Here is a 21,527-nt window from a genome sequence, read left to right on the forward strand (position 1 = left end):
ACTGTATGTACTGTCTTCATATTTGGCCAGAGCTTTAAAGAGAGGGCGCACCAAAAAGTTTCAGTGCCGTCATCTCCGCTTTAAAGGTACCCCTGTGCTGGAAGAATTTTACCTCGGAAGGTTTGCCCAGCGTACTAATATAGGCACATCCTGGAATTTTGACTTCACTGTGTAATGATGAAATTGTAAAGACTACTTAGCGTAGATAAAAAAGCTTGGATTCCCATGGACAGTATCTTATACACATATCTTTTTCTGTTGTCTTTGTTGATCTCTTGAGGATCCTTGTGATATTTTGAGCTCTCATTGAATGATAAAAGTGTCGCAGTTTAAATAATTTTCATTGTTAGAAATTATGAAACACTCTGTCAAAAGCAAGGGAGTTTTTATATCTGTTATAGTAAAAGAAAATGCCCGACGAACTAGGGATTGAACAGTTTTTTAATGCTTGTACAATCGATGGAAATGTTCAAATAAATGTGCTAAAGAAATAAACAAAAAAGTTATTCCTTTATCATATTGGCTAGCTAATGTCCCATCCTTGTTAGTTAGATCAACGAAATGCTTTGGTGGGTGTTACTTTTTGTCTATGAAAAAATAAAGTATTTTCATTTAAAATGACGGTTGCAAATAGCGTGGACCAGCGTAATACTTTGAGTTTTACTGCTGGAGCTCATATAGCTGTATCTGGATATGTTGGTCAAATATTCGGCTAGTGTGTATTGTCTGTTTGGGGTTACGTGGCATTCCACACGGCTGGGCAGCTTGTTCCCCCCCCCCGCTAAAGACTCACCCACTTGAAAATTAATTCATCACAGCCAGCACTCTCACAGAGAGTGATGAAAACCACATGAAAGACTTCGGTGCTTAAAATGTTTAGGGAGAAATGGAGTATTGGTGTGGGACATGCGGAGTTAAAAGCTGCCTTTATTTTCTTTCTTTCCATCACCATCTGCCAGCGAGCTCTCCCGCAACCAGAGAGAGACACACAATAAGCCCTGCTAATAAAGCACCTTGAATTGAATTGAATTGAATTGAGAGAGAGAGGGGGGGAAGGCGAGTGAGAGAGACTGTGCTACCACTGCCAGCGGGAAGAAATAGAGACAGAGGTGCACTTCCTACTGCACTGTGACAGATACTCTGGGATTAGAGAAACCTTCTTCCCTCAGAAATCTAGTACCAGAGTTCCAACACCTGCCAGAATCACAACGGGTCTCAATCCTACTGGGAGAGGGAGGAGGAATTTTTTCCTCTATTTTTTCAAAGAAATGTTTTTAAAAAAAAAAAAGTTGCGGCACCGGCTAGATTTAAACACATAACCCGTGGGTTACTAATTGAGCACGTAAACCAGCAGGCTACCGGGAAGGTCACATGGGCAGGGGTGAAACAGCCCTACACATACAGAATCAACAGACATTGTACAGTGTGTATTACTGTGTCGCAGTACACGAATGTAATTATATTGTTATGAATTTCTTTAGATAAGCGATTCCATATTACAGATGCAGCCATTCAAAGTGAGCGGTACAGACACGTACCACAGGTAATTGGCTGCGGTGTCACGCATCATGACCCAAGATGACGCGGGGTACCGCGGTACGTGATTGGTTGACCGACAGGGACACTCGTTGGTCTGTCGTAGAAAGACTTACAGTTAACGTCTTTACTGTGCCCGTTGTAGATATTGAATTTTACCACTGAAGGGAAATCTTAGTAGCTGAGCATAAAAAGAATAGGAGCATACTGTAACGCGTGTGAAGGCCATAAACGATATTAATTTTGGAACATAAACATACAGTATATAGCTGGTCTTGGTACTTTAAAGAAAAAAATACACACCAGTATTCCATTTCTCCCTAAACATTTTAAGCTTCGAAGTGTTTAACTAACATGATACCGGAGTCAACAAGCATACTTTTAGAATTTGATTAATTGGGAATATAATATGGAATCGCGTATCTAAAGAATTTAATAACGGTATGATTATATTCGTGTACTGCGACAGGGCTGTGTAGGGCTGTTTCGCCTCCCTGTTCATGCGAGTTCCCCTGTAGCCTATTGGTATACGTGCCTGACTAACAACTCGCAGGTTGTGTATTCAAATCCAGCTAGTGCTGGACTTTTCCTTTAACAAACATTTCTTCGAAAAAATAGAATAGCGATATTATGGACAATCAATTGACTTTTATATTTCAAAATATCGCAACATGATCAATCCTAAGTCATTTTTGATAACAATGAATAGTCACCTTCTTCCCTTCTGACAACGGTCCCTGCTTCTGCTTCCTGCTTCTATTGTGTGTGTGTGTGCAATAGAGTAAATTTTTATAGAGAAATGGAGGCTGGACAGTATGCGTTACAATATAAACATTTATATTGATTTAAATTGTGTTCTGATTTAAATCGCAAACGCGTGTTTAATTACAGATGCAGCCATTCAAAATGGGTGAGGTATTTCGCGGCATACCCCGGTGGGCGTGTCGCGGTATCACGCGGTATCACGCAGTGTCACGTGGTTAATCGCGCGTCATTTGACGCTCTGCCAGAAACTATCCGGCTTCACCTTGTAAAACCGCCAGGGGGAGCTTAACCTCTCATGTACAGCATTTGAGCCTTTAATTTTGAACTGTGTATTACAGCATGTTAATCATCAGTCATTAAAATGTTGGTATATTTTATGAAAGCAAGATTGCTCAGTTGGACAAAAGTACACAACCTACCTTTATCAGAAATATTTATGCATCAAAGCCTTTACTGAAGATATTACTAATAGTATTAATAATGGATGACTTTGGACAAGCTGTATACTCAAAGTATAGTTTCTTTAGCACATTTGTACAAGCACTTGGAATCTGTCCAAGCCATACTTTGTCAGGCATTTTGTTTTACTTCAACGGGCATAAAAACTTCCTTGCTTTTAACAGGGCGTTTCATAATTTCTAACTACGAAAATGATTTAAAATGCGACACCTATCATTCAACTAGAGCTCAAAATATCACAAGGATCCTCAAAAGCACAGCAAAGAGTGTATTAAAAGACACTTGTATTTATCAACGCTTTCTTTTCCGTATACCAGATTTTATGGAACCACTTCAGAAGGGTGTCAGCCAGTCAGATTCCAGGAATCGGTACTTTAAAGGAAAAATACACACCGGTATTCCATTTCTCCTTAATGATTTTAAGCATCGAAGTATTTAACTAGCACGTGAAATAGCGTGTGAAAAAGTGGTAGTTTTAAGCTTTTCTGCCAATATAATATGGAATCGCGTATCTAAAGAATTTAATAACGGTATGATTATATTTGTGTACTGCGACAGGGCTGTGTAGGGCTGTTTCGCCTCCCTGTTCATGCGAGTTCCCCTGTAGCCTACTGGTCTATGTGCCTGACTATCAACTCGCAGGTTGTGTGTTCGAATCCAGCTGGTGCTGGACTTTTCTTCTAACAAACATTTCTTCGAAAAAATAGAATAGCGATATTATGGACAATCAATTGACTTTTATATTTCAAAATATCGCAACATGATCGATTCTAAGTCATTTTTGATAACAATGAATAGTCACCTTCTTCCCTTCTGACAACGGTCCCTGCTTCTGCTTCCTGCTTCTATTGTGTGTGTGTGTGTGCAACAGAGTAAATTTTTATAGAGAAATGGAGGCTAGACAGTATGCGTTACAATATATATATTTATATTGATTTAAATCGTGTTCTGATTTAAATCGCAAACGTGTGTTGTGGCCATCAAAGTCTTCAACTAAGATATTACTAATAGTATTAATAATGAATGACCTTGGACAAGCTATTAGTGTAAACTCAAAGTATTGCCCTGGTCAACATTGTTTTTTTCATTGACCGTCTTTGTAAAAGTAACACCACAGCATTTCGCAATCAAGCATTTGTTTCCAATCATGCAAAGTAAAGTAATTTTTGAGAATCGATTCACCATGCCTTTCACATGCTCATAAAAGAGATTGATTTAGGAACATAAACATATTACCGTATGAAAACTGTACTGTATACAGTATGTATATGTATATTTAATGTCTTAACTGTGCCCGTTGTAGTATTGAATATTCATATGGAATTTTACCACTGAAGGGAAATCTTAGTAGCTGAGCATAAAAAGAATAGGAGCATACTGCAACGCGTGTGAAGGCCATAAACGATATTTATTTTGGAACATAAACATACAGTATATGGCTGGTCTCGGTACTTTAAAGAAAACACACACGAAACATGGTTTCATTATGACCAGAATCGGTCTTGAGATATTTTTAACTTGATTTACAGTATTTGAGAGGTATGTCTTAACACCGATACTACAGTGCGTAAATACTGCTCACGTATATGTTTCTAGGTTTATATTATGCATTTCATACGGTCAAATTACTTTTGAGCAACTAATAAGAAGCGCGAAACGGTATGCGTTTTACTTTCGTTTTGTGCTGGGACTCTGCTTTTAACAATGTGGCCGTGGATTGATTAGAGATATCAAGTACATACAAGTCATTTTTTAAATGTTGTAGTTCGTCTTGTAAAAATGTTACGAGTACATCATCTATCAACAATTACACAGGTTCTGTTTCCATATTGCGGATTTTGGTTATGTAATATTATTTTCTAGATTTCACGTTGTGAATATATGATTTGGGCAAACAGAGCCGCAAAGAAGTACATTATGGGTTGTTGTTTTGTTTTTTTTTTTGCAGTTTAATCTAGAACAAGCGATGCTTAAACCTTTGTCTGATTCTTGTGAAACTATCCACATGACAGTTACAGTATCTAGAGTTGACTTCAATTATGTTTATATGGTTGTTTTTGTTGGTGGGTTGTTATTATGGTTATTAATAATACGATCTATAGTTGAAATCTGAGCCTAAATAAAAAGAAAAAGCAAGTGATTAGGTTTATGAGCAATCTAATTACTTATTCGTTTAAAACGCTATATAAAATAAAGTTTATTATTAATTTGCTAGACAGAGCGGTGAACATTATTTTGCATAAGACAAAGATAACGAAATCTGTGTACGCTGTAAGGTTTTTACTTCTTAAACTTTTAAAATACACGTTTCGAACAGAAAGAAATCCTCTTCCTGGTACAGTACTGTATGTATAGCAAACCAGCACGTCTTTTTTCTCCAATCAGAGGGCTGTCAGATGGTGTCAGCCAATCACCATTCTGAAGCCCTACCATAATCTCTGGTATGGGGATACCCCAGAATTCTGTCCCATAGTTTAGAAAGATGATTGATACTTTTATTGATCCCATGAGGGAAATAAAGTAAATCATTTTCATTTTAGGAAATTATTAAACGCTCGGTTAAAAGTAAAGGAGATTGTCTGTTATAGTGGACATAAAGACAAGAGTTCACTGGCATTATATCCTAGAAGACACAGACCAGGAGAATGCCCGCAGCGTAAAAGAAAATGCCAGATGAATTATATGAATTACACGAATATAATTATATCTTATTAATTTCTTTAGATACGCGATTCTTTTAATACAGTCTTTGCTGTGCTCTAGAGGATCCTTGTGATATTTCGAGCTCTTGGTGAATGATAAGTGTCGCAGTTTAAATCATTTTCGTAGTTAGAAATTATGGAACGCTCTGTTAAAAGCAAGGGAGTTGCAGTTCTTTTGAAACTGAACTTGTTTGAATTGACTGAGCTCCGGGCTGTACCACACAATGTCTGTTTTTTTTGTGCTGTCCTACTGCACTTCCTACATTGAAAATACCCGTGAAACCGGTTTAATTCGTCACGCAGAGAGGGGGGTTGTACTCGTTAATGTCTTAGCACAAAGCAGAAACTTCTTGGAAAGATAACAGATTTTAATCGTCTTTTTTCTGAACCAGGGAAAATCAGATCATGTTTCTCTATAACAATAATAAAAAACTTTATTTTACATATCACCTTTAAAAGTGGCATCTCAAAACAATACAGTAGATGTAAACCACAGATTACAAAGTAAATACCCAGACAAAAGCAAACGCGTTTTTAATAAGATGCTTTTATTCGTTCATAATCCGACGATCTCAGGAAGACTAATGGGGGTCTGGCTTTTTTTCTGGAAAACCATAACTCTGGTCTTGTCCTTATTATTGTTATAGAGAAACATGATCAGATTTTCCCCAGTACAGAAAAAAGATCTAAAGTGCTACACATAACTTTCTTAATTCGATGTATTTAAAGCAGTGAACTACTGTAGGTGTCACATAACATTCAGAAATACAATCACGTATTTGACAAATAAAAACGATTACAATCTAATCCTTCCACGTTTGATCCCAAAATCCAAAGAAATATAAATCTTGACGGGTAGAAAGCTATGCTGAAAGTTTATTAAGATACTTAGAAGACAAAGATACTGTATCAATTTATGTTGCATTAGCCTGATTATGATTAAAAAATACATATAATTAAACACGCATTTGCGATTTAAATCAGAACACGATTTAAATCAATATAAATGTTAGTAGTATAAAGCGACACCTTTCGTCAAACTTTTGACAGGTACCACGCCCCCTTTTCCAGCCAATGGTCGTCCGCGGTGTTTGGTTGTCCCGCCCCCCTGCCATCCAATGGCGTGTTGTTATTTGTGCATGTCCCGCCCCCTCAGGAGCCAATGGTGTGTGTCGGAACCACCGCCTCCCCCCGGTCGGTCGGCCCAGCGCCTCAGGGTCCCAAAGCCCCCAGACGGCGCATCCCTCGCTTTAGGTGTGTGCAAGTGTGTATTGGTTTGGAAGGGGACCATGTCTGCCGCGGGGTTGAGTGCGCTCTATTATAACCCTAGGAAATCGGGCAGTTACGGCGGCGCAGGGGGTCTGTTGCGGGCCGCGAGATCCCGGAGTGTGAGCGGCGCCAGCCGCGGCCGGGTGGTCGAGTGGTTGTCTGGCCAGGCTGCTTATACGCTGCACAAGCCGTGTCTCCAAAACAGCAGGGGTGCAAGCACACACACACTGACTGCGTAAAGTCTCACGGAAAGAATTCGCAGGACAAACACCAGGTGAAATGTGAACCGCTTTATTTCAACAGTGGGTTTTCAAACACAGAAACAGCGCAGCAGCACTTTTTACACAAGTTACAGACTCCAATTTGCAAGTATGTGAAATGTGATCCGCTTTATTTCAACAGGGGGGTTTTCAAACAGTGAAACAGCGCAGCAGCACTTTTTACACAAGTTACAGACTCCAGTTTGCAAGTATGTGAAATGTGAACCGCTTTATTTCAACAGGGGGTTTTCAAACAGTGAAACAGCGCAGCACACATGCGTTACCGGCTCCTGTTTGCATTCAACAATTAAATGTTGGTGCGGAAAATTAGTTCGGTACGCGTAACCACCACCCCCACATTGCTGAGAAACTTTGCGGCATCTGAAAAAGCATTCTTAACCCCCTTCCGCTCCCTGTGTCTAAAGCCATGCGAACCACACTGGGCGATCCGATCTAGCAGGGCAAAAAAATTTGCCTGCGTAACCAGCGGGATGGTGTTACCACAGGTTCTGTGCAAAACACGCTGTATTTTGGAATACACACTGTAGAACCCCCCAGGCTTCCTTTTCTGATCTGAAAACATCAGATCTGCAATAATTTCACTCAAGTTCTCGACATACACATCTATCTCTTTAACAAATTTAAGGACATTAGCATTCGACTCTTTGTTTTGCATATCAAGCTTTGTAGAGAGAAGTGTGTAAAGCACTCTTAGTAAGAATTCAGACGTATACATTCGAAATTCTTCATTCTTCGGTCGATGGCACACCCGGGTCTGTAAAACAGAGTGAAATCTGTATTCACATTTTACATAGACCTTTTTTTTTTTGCGTCTGTAAAAATAAGAATAGTGTTTCTTTTGCAACTCATCAAAAGTCACGTCTGCTAATTTTTCATCCAGCTGTTCAAGGGTGGCGTGTACATGCTCGTATGGGGAGCGGTCCTCAATTATATTTTTTAGCAACTGTTTTATGCACCGCTCAGTGTCATTTGTAATGGTGTACGAACCCAGACACCGGGCGGTGTACAGAACAGCCGATAAAATTCGGGCTAAACTGAGAGACTTATAAATTTCTAAAGCGGCAAACGTCACGTCTTCACACCCATCTGCGTAGCCGCCAGACAGGCATGTGTGACCCCTCTGCCCGGGGTGGTCAATCAAACAGGCCGGGCAGTCATCAACCAGGACCCCCTTTAAACAGTGTTTGAAGATGCAATAAACTACTGCTTTCACAATCTGGGGCATAACATCGGGCTCATTAGGGACAGGGGCATCAGCTTTATTAACATTTGGTCGAACACACAAGCATAGACACGAGACATTCACATGTGTCGGTAGGCTGAAGATTGACCCGTCCACATCCTCTTTATTCTATTAAAGGAAAAAGAAAAGGAAGGCTTAACAAAATAGACATGCTTTGCACCTAAAATATCGAGCATTTAACGCACTTTTGAGCTAAGGTTTTGTAGCTAGCACCCGACTGTTCTTCAACATCTGGTACCCCAGCTGAACTCACACCCCCGCCGCTGTCACAGGGCGCAGAGGGTGGGGTCGGGTTTTGCTAAAAAGAAGACCAAGTATTAAAATGACATACGCTAAGCACCGATACAACAATTCCACGAGCAGAAAAAAATATTTTAGCCGCCTACCTCTTCACTTTGTAGAGTAGCGGACCCCGTTGTTTCACCACACAAAGAAGCCATCTCAGCAGCTCCGCGGTGTCTGACAGCTCCAAGCACGCACTGCGGCCCTGTCAGGTCGGAGCGTTTAAGAATATGCGCCAATGGTGTAACACACCTACATAACACAAGACATTTTTCAATTGGTTGTGATGACCCCCCTGATTTATCGAGAGCGAAAAGTATTCGCTTATCAGTTTATAAGTTTTAAACTTTAAAAGTATTAACACACAACGCAAACACAAATGATGTGTTTGCCCAGAAAAGAAATTTTAAACACGAGGGGTTGGTCTTAAAGTTTTTAAAATAACGTAATAAGACACAGTTTATTTTTAATAACACATTCCCGACAGCTTTTTCGAAAGTTTGGGATAAATTTCCACACAGCGCCAGCATTAACAGACAACAAATGGTGGGGTGTTGTTCTTCAGACTTTAACGGATTGTTCTTAAAGTTTTAAAATTGTTTCCCTGTAGAGATGATTTGTGATGATGGGGGGGGGGGGGGGGTTAGTTACAGGCTCTGGAATGCAGAGTGGGGGGTGCTAAAATTGACACTAGGGAAAGTTTACAAACATTTTAAATTCATGTAAAGTTTTCTAATTTACAAGCACCACATGTATTTCACGCAAAAATGTTCATAACAGCGCAGCGCGAAAAAATAAAACCACAAAACGTCAAGCTTGGTTTGTGAACACGTCCCTATAAAGAACAGATACATAATAAAAAACATTTTGCTTGATAATATTCTTAGCGGTCTGTTGGTGAATCAAACAAAGACACCGCGGCACATTTTCGCCACGTTTTAACAGCTATGAAATTTAGACACCGTTGTATGCCTTAAAATATAGATTTTAACATTATAACGGTCTAAAACGTTTTCTAAAAAGTTTCTTAAAATAAAACGGTCTACAGGCCATTAGCAAGCCGCTTGACCCAGTAGCGCCACCACCGCCGTCAAGGAAACCGGTGTAACAACATGTCCGGGTAACTTGTTCCATTCACCCGCAGCCCTTTGTGTAAGGATGCACCACATGTGTGGCGTTTTTATCATAGTTATCGTAGTTTTCTGACTTTGACAGTTTAGATTTCATTGATTGTTGTGTTGAAAAGTCTTTTATTTTTATCACAGTGTTGTTTTCAGATTTTGAGATGTGGAGCATTGGCGTGGTAATAAAAAGTCTTATTTTTTCACATAGCAGCTGTATCGACGCGCGGCGAAACAAATGCGGCGGAAACGTCGGACCCCAAGGTGGTGACTGCATCGGAGACAGCTGTTAAGACGCTGACCAAAGCCAGACATGTCAAGCCTGCTAAGCGAAATAATAACGCGCCTAAAGACTTGGTGTTGGGTGATGTGCTAGATTCAGTGCGCGGTATTACACAGTCACTATCAACGGCGATCACTAGTGAGGTGGCCAAAAAACGAGCTTTAGAGCGTCTAAGAGCAGTTTTAGCCGGTGTACAGACCTTGTTTCCAAAACAGATCCAGGTTTTAGATATAACTTCTACAGAAGATGCCGCTCTAAACTCAGGATTTCAGACCATGATGATGCTATTTCATGCTTCATTGGTGCAAATCCCCGGTGATAAATGACTAAACATGCGGTCTAAAAAGTGCTTAAAAGACCGACCGCTTGCCAACCGCAAGCTTTTGTACATAAATAAAAGAATTAACCTGGCAAAAGCATGTTTGTTGCGTCGTCAAAGATTCAGAGAGAGACATCAGATTTCCCAAGGGTCGCCCGAGCCACGCAATGAAAATGCAGTGGTAGAAAATAACTTAAGGCCCGAGGTTGTTGTAACAGAACAGGATGGCGGTAACCCAGAACCGGTTGTACTGAACGATCTGAATCAGGTTGGTGGCGGTGTTAGAGCAACAGAGCACCATGAAGAATTTCGTTTTGTTAATCTCGACAGAATAACCTCGTATGTACAGGCTATAGATGCTGTGCATGGTGCAGTCCAGATCATATTGGATGAACTTTCTCCAAACATCGGGGCGAATGATTTTGTACAGCTGCGTTTGACAGCGGGTGGTTTTAACAAACCCTTGTTCTCACGCAGGAGACAACCCGGAGAATTAAATGCTGCCGATTTTTTAAGCCACATCTCGGACCTCTTACAGAGCCACACAGAGGTTCTCACCGATGACACCCTCCGCTTAGTGGTGACGATAGTTAGGAATATGCAGGGGGGTGCCCGCCGAAGATTTAAATCCGTTCTGTACAGCCGGGTAATTGCGCAGAAAAAAGGGCACCTTATCGACTTACATTACACGGGCGGTAATCTGTGTTTCGCCGGGAGTGTGTACGGTTTGTTGAATGAGGGTTGTACCGATGGGGAAATGTTACATGGCGCTAAACGAATGCACAAAGAGTTGGGTTTTCCAGAGAATCGGAAAATTAGTTTGTCAGACATTACCGCTTTTGAAAAACATTTAAAGGTGGTCATTAAAATTTTGTACCACGACCAGGGTGATTGGAAATATTTTACAACGGGACCCACACCACCAAATTCTAAAATTCTTTTTGTTCTACTGCATGAAGAGCATTTTTATGGGGTTTTAAATATTAAAGCTTTTGTGGGGGCGGCGTATTTTTGCACTAACTGCCACGCGGCGTATAGCCCCAAGAACGCACACGCCTGTGTTAAAACTTGTAAAACCTGTTTAGATCCCCAGTATTGCGAAATTGATGCTGAAATTCAGAATTGCCCGGCCTGTAAGGTCTTTTGTCGTAGCTCTCAGTGTTTGGCGAGACACTTGCGGAATGCGGCGACGGGTGTGAGTAAGTGTGAGCACAGGGTCTTTTGTGAGAAATGTGGGGTTTATAACCTCGCAAGTCACAAATATAAAGAGAAACTGTGCTCGCATTGTAACAACGTGATCGACACCCCTGACACACATTTGTGCTACATACCGCCTTTGGACAACCCCAAAATTTCAAACAAGTACATTTTTTTCGACTTTGAATGCATGCAAGAAACGGGGACACACATACCAAATTACGTCCACGCCCTTCATATTGACAATAAACGCAGCTGGGAATTTTATGGTGAAACTTGTCTAAAGGATTTTGTGTGTAAATTTATCGATAGACGTTTCAAAAACCATACGTTCATATCGCACAATGGCAAGGGATATGACAATTACCTAGTGATCAGACAGTTGTTAGCTGAAAAGATGGACGTTGAACTAATTAATCAGGGTGGTAAGATAATGTGTATGACCGTAAAAGCTCTGAACATCAGATTTATCGATTCTTTAAACTTTCTGCCTATGAAATTAAGCAAACTGCCGGCCGCCATGGGGTTCCCCGGGTGTAAGGGTCATTTTCCACACTTGATGAACACTTCAGAAAACCGAAATTATGTCGGACCGATGCCTCCGCCTGAACTTTACGGCGTTAACTACATGCTGCCGAGCGAGAAAGCCGAGTTTTTGGTTTGGTATGAAGAATGCAGGGGAAGTGTGTTTAACTTACAGAGAGAGTAGAAACGTTACTGCCAGTTGGATGTGGCAATTCTAAGAGAAGGCTGTATCAGGTTTCGGGACGAGGTCATGAATATGACCAGACAGACACGCGTGACTGAGTCAGGGGCCGCCTGCGTTGTCTGCATCGACCCCTTTCAGTTTGTGACCATCGCTAGTGTCTGCATGGCCATGTTCAGACTTATGTTTTTACAGGAAGAGACGATTGCGTTGCTACCCCATGACAATTACCACCGCCAGCAAAAACGATTTTCTACACCCAGCATTCAATGGCTTATGTACATCGAACACACAGAGCGCGTTAAAATCCAACACGCGTTAACCACGGCCGGTGAGTTCAAGGTTGGCCCATATTTTCTGGATGGTTATGCTGTAATTGACGGCGTGCCGACAGCCTTTGAGTTCAACGGTTGCTTTTTTCACGGTTGTAGCGTTTGTTATTGTGAAAACGATTTTAATCAGCTGACAAACACTACTTTTGGTTGGTTGTACAGAAAGACGATGGTGAAAATTAATTTTCTCAAAATGAGAGGTTTTAACGTGCGTGTTTTGTGGGAGCACGAGTTCAGAGACACGCTTGTTAAAAATGGGGGTTTGGCTAAATTTCTAACAGCCGCGCAATTACCAGAGCCTCTGCAACCTCGCGAGTCGCTTTTTGGGGGGAGAACAAATGCGATTTGTTTGCATTACACAGCGCAGCCCGGTGAAAAAAATCATTACTATGATTTCACCAGTCTGTATCTGTTTGTGAACAAAACTAAAAAATACCCACTGGGGCACCCCCGAATAATATATAACAACTTTGGAGATTAAAAACGGTATTTCGGTTTAGCGAAGGTGAAAGTTTACCCACCCAGACGTTTGTACTTTCCAGTTCTTCCAACCAAAATTGACAAAAAACTGTTTTTCACACTGTGTCGTACGTGTGCTGAAACAAAACAGACCACCCCCTGTGAGCACGGTGATGAAGATCGCGCCTTGACTGGTGTCTGGTGCACCCCCGAATTACAGAAGGCCTTAGATCTGGGGTATAGAGTGTGTAAAATTTACTAAATTTGGCATTTCGAAAAGGCCTCACACGATCTTTTTACCGACTACATCAAACTGCATCTGAAAGGGAAACAGGAAGCTTCGGGGTTTCCAGAGTGGTGTACAGATGTCGTGAAACAACAAAGATATATCAGCGAATATTATGAAAAAGAGGGTGTCCGGTTGGACCCCGGCAACATTAAAAAGAATCTGGCCAAAAGACAGCTTTCAAAAATTGCCTTGAACAGTTTTTGGGGCAAGTATGGGCAAAGAGACAATTTACCACAGACCACCATTGTGAGAAACCCCGATGAATTGTTCAGGTACTTATTTACGCCATATCATGAGGTGTCAGCCTGCGAGTTTATCGATGAAAACACAGCCTGTGTTACGTGGAAACACACTAAACACCACTGTACGGGCCATTCAAACACTAACATTTTCATCGCTAGCTTTACAACCGCCTATGCCCGCTTTGAGTTATACAATCTGCTAAATGCTTTGCAAGGCCGTTGTCTGTACCACGACACAGATTCCTTTATCTTTGTGAGCCGGGAGGGTGAGTGGAATCCGGAACTGGGCGACTACTTGGGTGAGCTGACCAGCGAAATCGATGCTGGTCAACACATCACCGAGTTTGTATCAACAGGACCCAAGTCGTACAGGTACAAACTGTCTGGAGGGAAAGCCTGTTTAAAGGTAAAAGGCATTACGCTCAATGTGAACAATTGTGAAAAAGTTAACTTTGAGAGTCTGCGGGACTTGGTTTTTGACTATGGCGTTAACCCTTATGCAGAGTGCCGGGAATTTAAACACATTTCTATTCAACAGCCGATGATCGTGCGTGTTAAAAAGGATTGGCGCATTGAGACCCGGACCTTAAAGAAACCCTGTGTGTTTGTGTTAAATGACTTGAAATGTATATTAAAAAGCGTGCGCAATATGTTTAAAAATGGTTTGTCTGTAACATGTATTAAAAAAAGCTTGAGCGCTATAACAGCGAATGTATAATAAAAATATTGTGTTGATTTTCATTCATGTTTTGTGTTCTTTTTAAACCACACAGACGTCGAAATGGTTCAATTTCATTTTTATTTTAGACGATCGATTAAAATATGGAGTTAGCATTTCTGTTTAAGAAATCAATAATGTTCTTGGGAAAGGAAAAGGCTTCGGGTGAAAATCCGTAGGAGTCGAAAAATTCTGCGCCCTCGTCGTCGGGTAAGTAAATAGCCAGCCAGTGTTCACCGGGGCGGTCGTGTGGGTGAGTATTAACTATTAAACTCAGAGGGCGCCGCCCCAGTCTCTCGCGTGGTAGGGCATTACTGGGGAACACGCCTAGAAAACTGTCTCGGGTGTAGCGGTCTCGGGTAAGAATGTCTTCCAGCTGTTTGGTGTTCATCTTTATGTGCAGGTTGTGTGGCCTCCCAGTGCTTTTTAGCTGAAGTCGTAAATGACTTGACGTCTCATATCCAGCTCTATCACGTTGTACACAACCATGTTAACTGTAGTGGGTAGCGGGAGCGCGAAGCGTATTTCAGCTCTCAGATTACCCGTTTTGATAAGTGAATAATGTCCTGTGCACTCGTCGTCGGGGCTGAGGTTGAAAGCGAACAATGTGTAACCGCGCGCGTACTCCTCGCGGTCCACCAGAAGTGGTTTGTCTTTCAGACGCTTCCCGGCTGTTTCCACCAGATTAAAATATTCACGGACGCAATGTCCATTCTGGAAGTCTGGTTGAAGCGGTTTAGTGGGGATTTGTTCACCGTCCGCGTAGAGAGCCAGAAAGTTAACGTTGTAGTGTTTAAAATTGAAGGGGTTTTGGGTAAAACTGCCGCTGAATGCTGCGTTGTCCACAAACCCCAAAATGACCACTTTGGGTAACGGCCCGAGAAAGAGGTTTTCTTGGTTACACACACGGCTGTTAGGCTGAAGACTTTCATCTGTACACGGTCTATGGGGTACATATTAGCGTTGGCCGTCAGGAGTGCTTCGGCGTGTCCCAGTCTGACCCCGGGTGACACTCTGACTCTTTTCACAAACAAAGATGCAGAGAGTACGCTCAGTTTGTGTTCTCCGGCGTTGTTCATTAAGCAGAAAGCATCTCTGTTTCGCGTGAGTTTTATTTTCAGGTCTACGACATTCAGTAGTAGTTTGTCCTGAAAAAACAGGTCTGCGTGAATGTGACCCAGGAGCTCCAGTTTTCGGCTTTGCGCCGTGTATGATGCTCTTTTTCGGAACCCCTGATTGGGACCATCCAAAATTGTGGACTCGTGTTCCCCGGCTGTGTCTTTGTAAAAGAGACCTGTTGAATACTGCGTCTTCAGCGTCTCTTCACTGTAGTTCAGGACCGACTCTATAAAGGCTCTGTAAGGATAGCAGCTGTTGCTCTGGCTGATCAATCGGTCTCCTACGGTGATGTCAACCTGGCTGAAGATGGCAGCGATGGGGTAGTTCACCAGGCTCACACGGGGTGCCGCATCAATGTCCCGACCGTCTGCTTCCGTTATTTTACAGGTCAAATAGAGCAGCGTGTTGTTTAAATCTAAATAATCTTCTCTGTTGCCTGCGACATAGAACTCCAGAGGTGCGTTTTCCGTGAGGGCCGTGAGGGGTGGAACTTCTATGTAAAAACTTTTCTCGACGCTTGTTTGGGTAGGTGCTAATTGAAATATGTCCAGCTCCGACTTGGCACATTCTGCAGACCCGCCGTGAACAAAAGCCATCTTTAAAATATGTCTCGTTTCGTGTCTCGTTGATTGCGGTGTGTCACGCTCTTCTTGGTCGACCCGAAGCTTTTATGAGTTGCCTGTCTGCGCTTAGCCGTTCTTTTATCAGGTTTCGGCGGCCCCCGACGGTGCGATGATGACGTCTGCCTTTTTCTCTTGACACCCCTGCGGATGTATGCTAGACCCGAACCTTCCTGCTGATGTGCAGCCACCTTAGACATGACCGCGCTTGTAACGTTGCCGACCACGTCTTTGGCGATGTTTTTAGCTGCCGATGCCATGTGCGGCTTAGCTATTTCAAACCCGCGTTTCAGAAAAGGCACGGATTTTCTAAATAGCGCTCTGAAAATACCCCCGATACCAGCGCCGTACTGAACCGGTAGCCCTGAAAATCCTGGTAATCCATAACCAGCCTGTTGTTTGTAGTAGTGCGTATACAAAGAAGGATCCCCGTAGCTCTTGATGACCGTCATCCTTTTAGATGTTTGTCGCTTTCACAGGTCTGAAATGCAACTTGACGATGACCTTTCCAAATGCAAATTACACGTGTTCGTTTTGATCCGTCTTTATTTCAATAGTGATGTTGTTAAAATGGTCGATGCTCACCGGCACGTAATGGGGTTTGTCGTACAATACTGTGACGAATTCACCATCCACGCCTCTGAAGGGCACACAACGCAAAAGCGGTGCGTAGACGTCGCCTATTAACTGGTGTTCTATAATATCGGTGTATATATAAATGGTGTTAAATCCGCCAGTCATATCGACGGGGTGCGGTGATTTTACACCCGCTACACCCGAATTGAAACCCAACATCCACGCTAGGCGATTACGCAGCTGCATAGCAAACCGTTTATCACTAACAATCCTTACCGACCGGCTAATGGGGTTGTATTTAAGACTTACAGCCGTTAACTTGGATTTTTCAGCAGCCCGTTTCATTTCATGCAAGAGCTGCTCGATGTTGCCATAGTACCCTCTCGGTAAGGTACAGGTCCAGATAGTCTTGAGCTCCTCGCTGATAAACAGAAAAACTTCGTCTTCATCAAAAGTGTTTAGTGTATTCGGATAGTGCAGCTCGACCAGGCCCACTTCCCAGCTCCCGTCCAGGTCAATCGCCTTTGCCAGATGCTCTGTGAAGCATGCGTTAGTATTCTTTGGAAACATCTTTGAGGATGAATTACTGGCCAGCGTCACATAGAAACCATTGGGGTTCATTTTTCACCACCTCTATATGTCTCGGACCTCAGAAGCCTTCACCCAACTATTGAATTTATCGATCCAGCCGCGCCACTTTACCAAAAGCTGTTTGTTTTTGCCACGAACCCTGGCTGCTAAAATCGTTTGGATGCGGTAGACGTTCTCAACATCAGGGTTTATCTTCTGTAGCTCTTCGGCATAGAAGGAACCCTTAATGTCGTCGCCTGCATAGTCCTGCAGTTTGTAATAGGGTCTCAGAGCCGCGGACCGCTCTTTGACAATGAAAATTTCATCTGTGAAGGTCTGTTCATATCCCTTCTCAAACACTCCCTTTATTTTGGACACCCGCACGCGATCACCCACATTAAATGAAAACTTTGACGGTTTTCTCTTAAAGTGCTCGTCATAGACCGTTCTCCACACCTCAAGGGAGTTGTCGGGTGTAACAGAAGCCGGGGTTCGTTTAATAGTTGTGTGGTAACTATGGTTATAAGCGTAAATAAGATCTGAAAGGACGTCGATATAACGAAAGGTGTTTTTGTGTGTCAGGTACCTCCACATTTTTGTTTTAATAGTTCTGTTAAACCTCTCGACCACACTAGCCTTCACATCGCTGGCCGTAACGAAATGTTCAATATTCTCACGTTTGAGAAAATTTTGGAAGGTCCTGTTAAGAAAGTCTTTACCCCTCGTCCGTTTGTAGCTTTTTAGGAGCACACCCCTCTTGCAGTATATTTCGGAAGGCGCCTGTCACGGCCCCACCAGTCTTGGTTTTCAGCGGCACGGCCCAAGCGTATTTACAGCATGTCTATACACAGCATGTCTATACACATTAAGATGTAACTGAAACCGTCGTTGAACTCGTGGTGTTCTCTCATGTCCACCAAGTCGGCCTGCCACTGCCAGTCCATTTCGGACACCAGCGTCCTGTTTCTCTTAAAACGTACGCGCGCCGGCTTGTGCAGCGTATAAGCAGCCTGGCCGGACAACCACTCGACCACCCGGCCGCGGCTGGCGCCGCTCACACCCCGGGATCTCGCGGCCCGCAACAGACCCCCTGCGCCGCCGTAACTGCCCGATTTCCTAGGGTTATAATAGAGCGCACTCAACCCCGCGGCAGACATGGTCCCCTTCCAAACCAATACACACTTGCACACACCTAAAGCGAGGGATGCGCCGTCTGGGGGCTTTGGGACCCTGAGGTGCCGGGCCGACCGGCCGGGGGGAGGCGGTGGTTCCGACACACACCATTGACTCCTGAGGGGGCGGGACATGCACAAATAACAACACGCCATTGGATGGCAGGGGGGCGGGACAACCAAAAACCGCGGACGACCATTGGCTGGAAAAGGGGGCGTGGTACCTGTCAAAAGTTTGACGAAAGGTGTCGCTTTATACTACTAATGTTTATATTGTAACGCATACTGTCCAGCCTCCATTTCTCTATAAAAATTTACTCTGTTGCACACACACTCACAATAGAAGCAGGAAGCAGAAGCAGGGACCGTTGTCAGAAGGGAAGAAGGTGACTATTCATTGTTATCAAAAGTGACTTAGAATCGATCATGTTGCAATATTTTGAAATATAAAAGTCAATTGATTGTCCATAATATCGCTTTTCTATTTTTTCGAAGAAATGTTTGTTAAAAGAAAAGTCCAGCACCAGCTGGATTCGAACACACAACCTGCCAGTTGTTAGTAAGGCACGTAGACCAGTAGGCTACAAGACAACTCGCATGAACAGGGAGGCGAAACAGCCCTACACAGCCCTGTCTCAGTACACGAATATAATCATACCGTTATTAAATTCTTTAGATACGCGATTCCATATTATATTCCCTATTAATCAAATTCTAAAAGTATGCTTGTTGACTCCAGTATCACGTTAGTTAAAGACTTCGAAGCTTAAAATGTTTAGGGAGAAATGGAATACTGGTGTGTATTTTTTTCTTTAAAGTACCAAGACCAGCTATATACTGTATGTTTATGTTCCAAAATTAATATTGTTTATGGCCTTCACACACGTTACAGTATGCTCCTATTCTTTTTATGCTCAGCTACTAAGATTTCCCTTCAGTGGTAAAATTCAATATCTACAACGGGCACAGTAAAGACGTTTACAGTAAGTCTTTCTACGACAGACCAACGGACCACGAGTGCCCCTGTCGGTCAACCAATCACGTACCGCGGTACCCAGCGTCATCTTGCGTCATGATATGCGACACCGCAGCCAATTACCTGCGGTACGTGTCTGTACCGTGCACTTTGAATGGCTGCATCTGTATATGTGTTTTTAATCATAATCAGGCTAATGCAACATAAATTGATACAGTATCTTTGTCTTCTAAGTATCTTAATAAACTTTCAGCATAGCTTTCTACCCGTTAAGATTTATATTTCTTGGGATTTTGGGATCAAACGTGGAAGGATTAGACTGTAATTGTTTTTATTTGTCAAATACTTGATTGTATTTCTGAATGTTATGTGACACCTACAGTAGTTCACTGCTTTAAATACATCGAATTAAGAAAGTTGTGTAGCACTTTAGATCTTTTTTTCTGAACCAGGGAAAATCTGATCATGTTTCTCTATAACAATAATAAAAAACTTTATTTTACATATCACCTTTAAAAGTGGCGTCTCAAAGCAATACTGTAGACCGAAAAAACAGTTAAAAGGGACCAAAGTAAATACCAGACAATCGCAAACGCGTTTTTAATAAAATGCTTTTATTCATTCAGCAGAGAGTGAGAGGGACATCCAGCAGAGAGAGACACACACACCGGTTTTCATTGACAAAAAGTAATTGTTTTTTTTTACATTTTTTTTACATGTTTTGTTTGTGGACAGACTGTCCACAAACGTGAGACTGTCTTTCTCAGACTTACATTCCCGAATGTCCCCCGCCCCGGTCAACAATCCTAGGAAGAACACGAAACAGCCTGTTAATAAAATTGTTACAATTTTGTTCGGTCAGTTCTTCCTCCCAGAATTTATAGATCTCATCGATCAGTTCCTGCTTTGTGACGGGCTTAGCGGTTTTCCGAACATAGTCTTTCAACGAATGCCAAACCATCTCTATATATCATCATCTATATATTAGATCTATATATATCTCTATATATTAGATCTGGGGATTCGGCTGGAGTTTTCACCCAGTTCACTCCTTCTGCTATGAGCCTCGCCCTTGCTGCTGTGTGTTTCGGATCGTTGTCTTGAAAGAGATGGTGCCTTGATCCAAACTGCTCCCTGATATATGGGGCAGCATGCTGTGTGACCACGACTTCCTCGAAGAATTCACGGTCCATAATTCCTTCGAAAATAAGAAGTGGTCCCGGGCCTCTTCTAGATATACCCCCCCAGACGTGAACCTTAAGTGGATGTTTGGGCTTTGGCTTGTCCACATATCTCCCCTTTTTGCAAAATGCCATTGTTGAAAACTGTTCCAGAGCCTCTGTTGTTTCGTCGGTAAAAAGTACATCCTGAAATGCCTCCCCCTGTTCAATCCATTGGAGCGCTTGTTTGAGTCTTTCCTCTTTGTTTTTTAGCCTTATCATGGGGCATGTGTTGGTTTTTCTGTATCTCCATCCAAGCCTCTTGCGTACTCTTCTTATCGATGTCGGGCTAATATTCGCACCGAGGTCAGCCCATAGCCGTCTTTGCACTTGCATCACCGGTAGCTCATCATTTTCATCAGTCAGTTTGTTGATAGCTCGCACAATAGGACTTGAAAAAAAAGAGATCAGCAGTTAGTTTTAAAAATAATGTGCGTAGTTGTATTTACATGCAAGAAAGGTATTTTTAGAAATTTATTTACCTTTGAATCGTCCTCGGTTTAGATTCTCTTTGCCTCCTCTCCCCTTTATAATGCCATCTCACTGTGCTTTCAGAAACGATGTCCATCAAAGCCAACTGCTCTACAATGTCCCGTGTTGACTTCCTGTTTCTTTTCATCTTCATTATTTGGTGTGAGAGAGTCTTCGTGATTTTGGTCATTGTCCGTCCCCTTACCAAAGCGATACAGTGGTGCAGCTTGAATTCTGTACCTATATACTGTATGGTATGGTACAGATAAAACTTACACCATACCGATGAGCTAATGCCAGGGAAAGACACTCCTATTTTATTTAAAACACAATACGCCAGGAAATGTGTCTGATGCATTAGCAAGTTAAAACAACTGGGTCAAAAACCTGGGCGTAACACCATTTCCTTTTTCTGATCACTCGCTTTCTGGATACACATCTCACCTGTCCTGTTCTTTGTTTTCCTGGTTTGCTGATTATGCCTGCTGCGGTCCAATCCTACCCTCACACCTAAAGAATACTATTTTAAATTTCTTGACGCAGTTCATTAACCCTTGTATGTGATGTCCGCGCCCAAAATGCAATTTAAAAAAAGTCAAA

The 21,527-nt window shown here is 42.4% G+C and overlaps 1 protein-coding gene and 1 long non-coding RNA gene across 2 annotated transcripts in view; both read right to left on the minus strand.

Annotated features, from left to right (window-relative positions):
- Window positions 1-7,006: 7,006 nt before the first annotated feature.
- On the minus strand, window positions 7,007-8,306 carry LOC148676380 (uncharacterized). Its single transcript, XM_088607451.1, has one exon. It carries the CDS (start codon window positions 8,235-8,237, stop codon window positions 7,299-7,301), a length of 939 nt encoding a protein of 312 aa, XP_088463577.1. The 5' UTR covers window positions 8,238-8,306; the 3' UTR covers window positions 7,007-7,298.
- A 145-nt stretch (window positions 8,307-8,451) lies between these two features.
- The window catches only part of LOC148676381 (uncharacterized), a 506,795-nt gene continuing 493,719 nt past the window's right edge, over window positions 8,452-21,527 (minus strand). Inside the window, exons 2-3 of the long non-coding RNA XR_015926628.1 lie at window positions 8,642-8,742; window positions 8,452-8,553 (exon numbers count right to left, since the gene is read on the minus strand). This is a non-coding gene — a long non-coding RNA (uncharacterized LOC148676381). The remainder of the gene's footprint in view (window positions 8,554-8,641; window positions 8,743-21,527) is intronic.

Source organism: Lepisosteus platostomus, chromosome 2 (assembly GCF_059453375.1).
Source record: "Lepisosteus platostomus isolate fLepPlt1 chromosome 2, fLepPlt1.hap1, whole genome shotgun sequence".
Classification (NCBI taxonomy): domain Eukaryota; kingdom Metazoa; phylum Chordata; class Actinopteri; order Semionotiformes; family Lepisosteidae; genus Lepisosteus; species Lepisosteus platostomus.

Coding starts and splice junctions, on each gene's coding strand:
- LOC148676380 (XM_088607451.1), bottom strand. CDS start 8,237: ATGCCCCAGATTGTGAAAGCAGTAGTTTATTGCATCTTCAAACACTGT.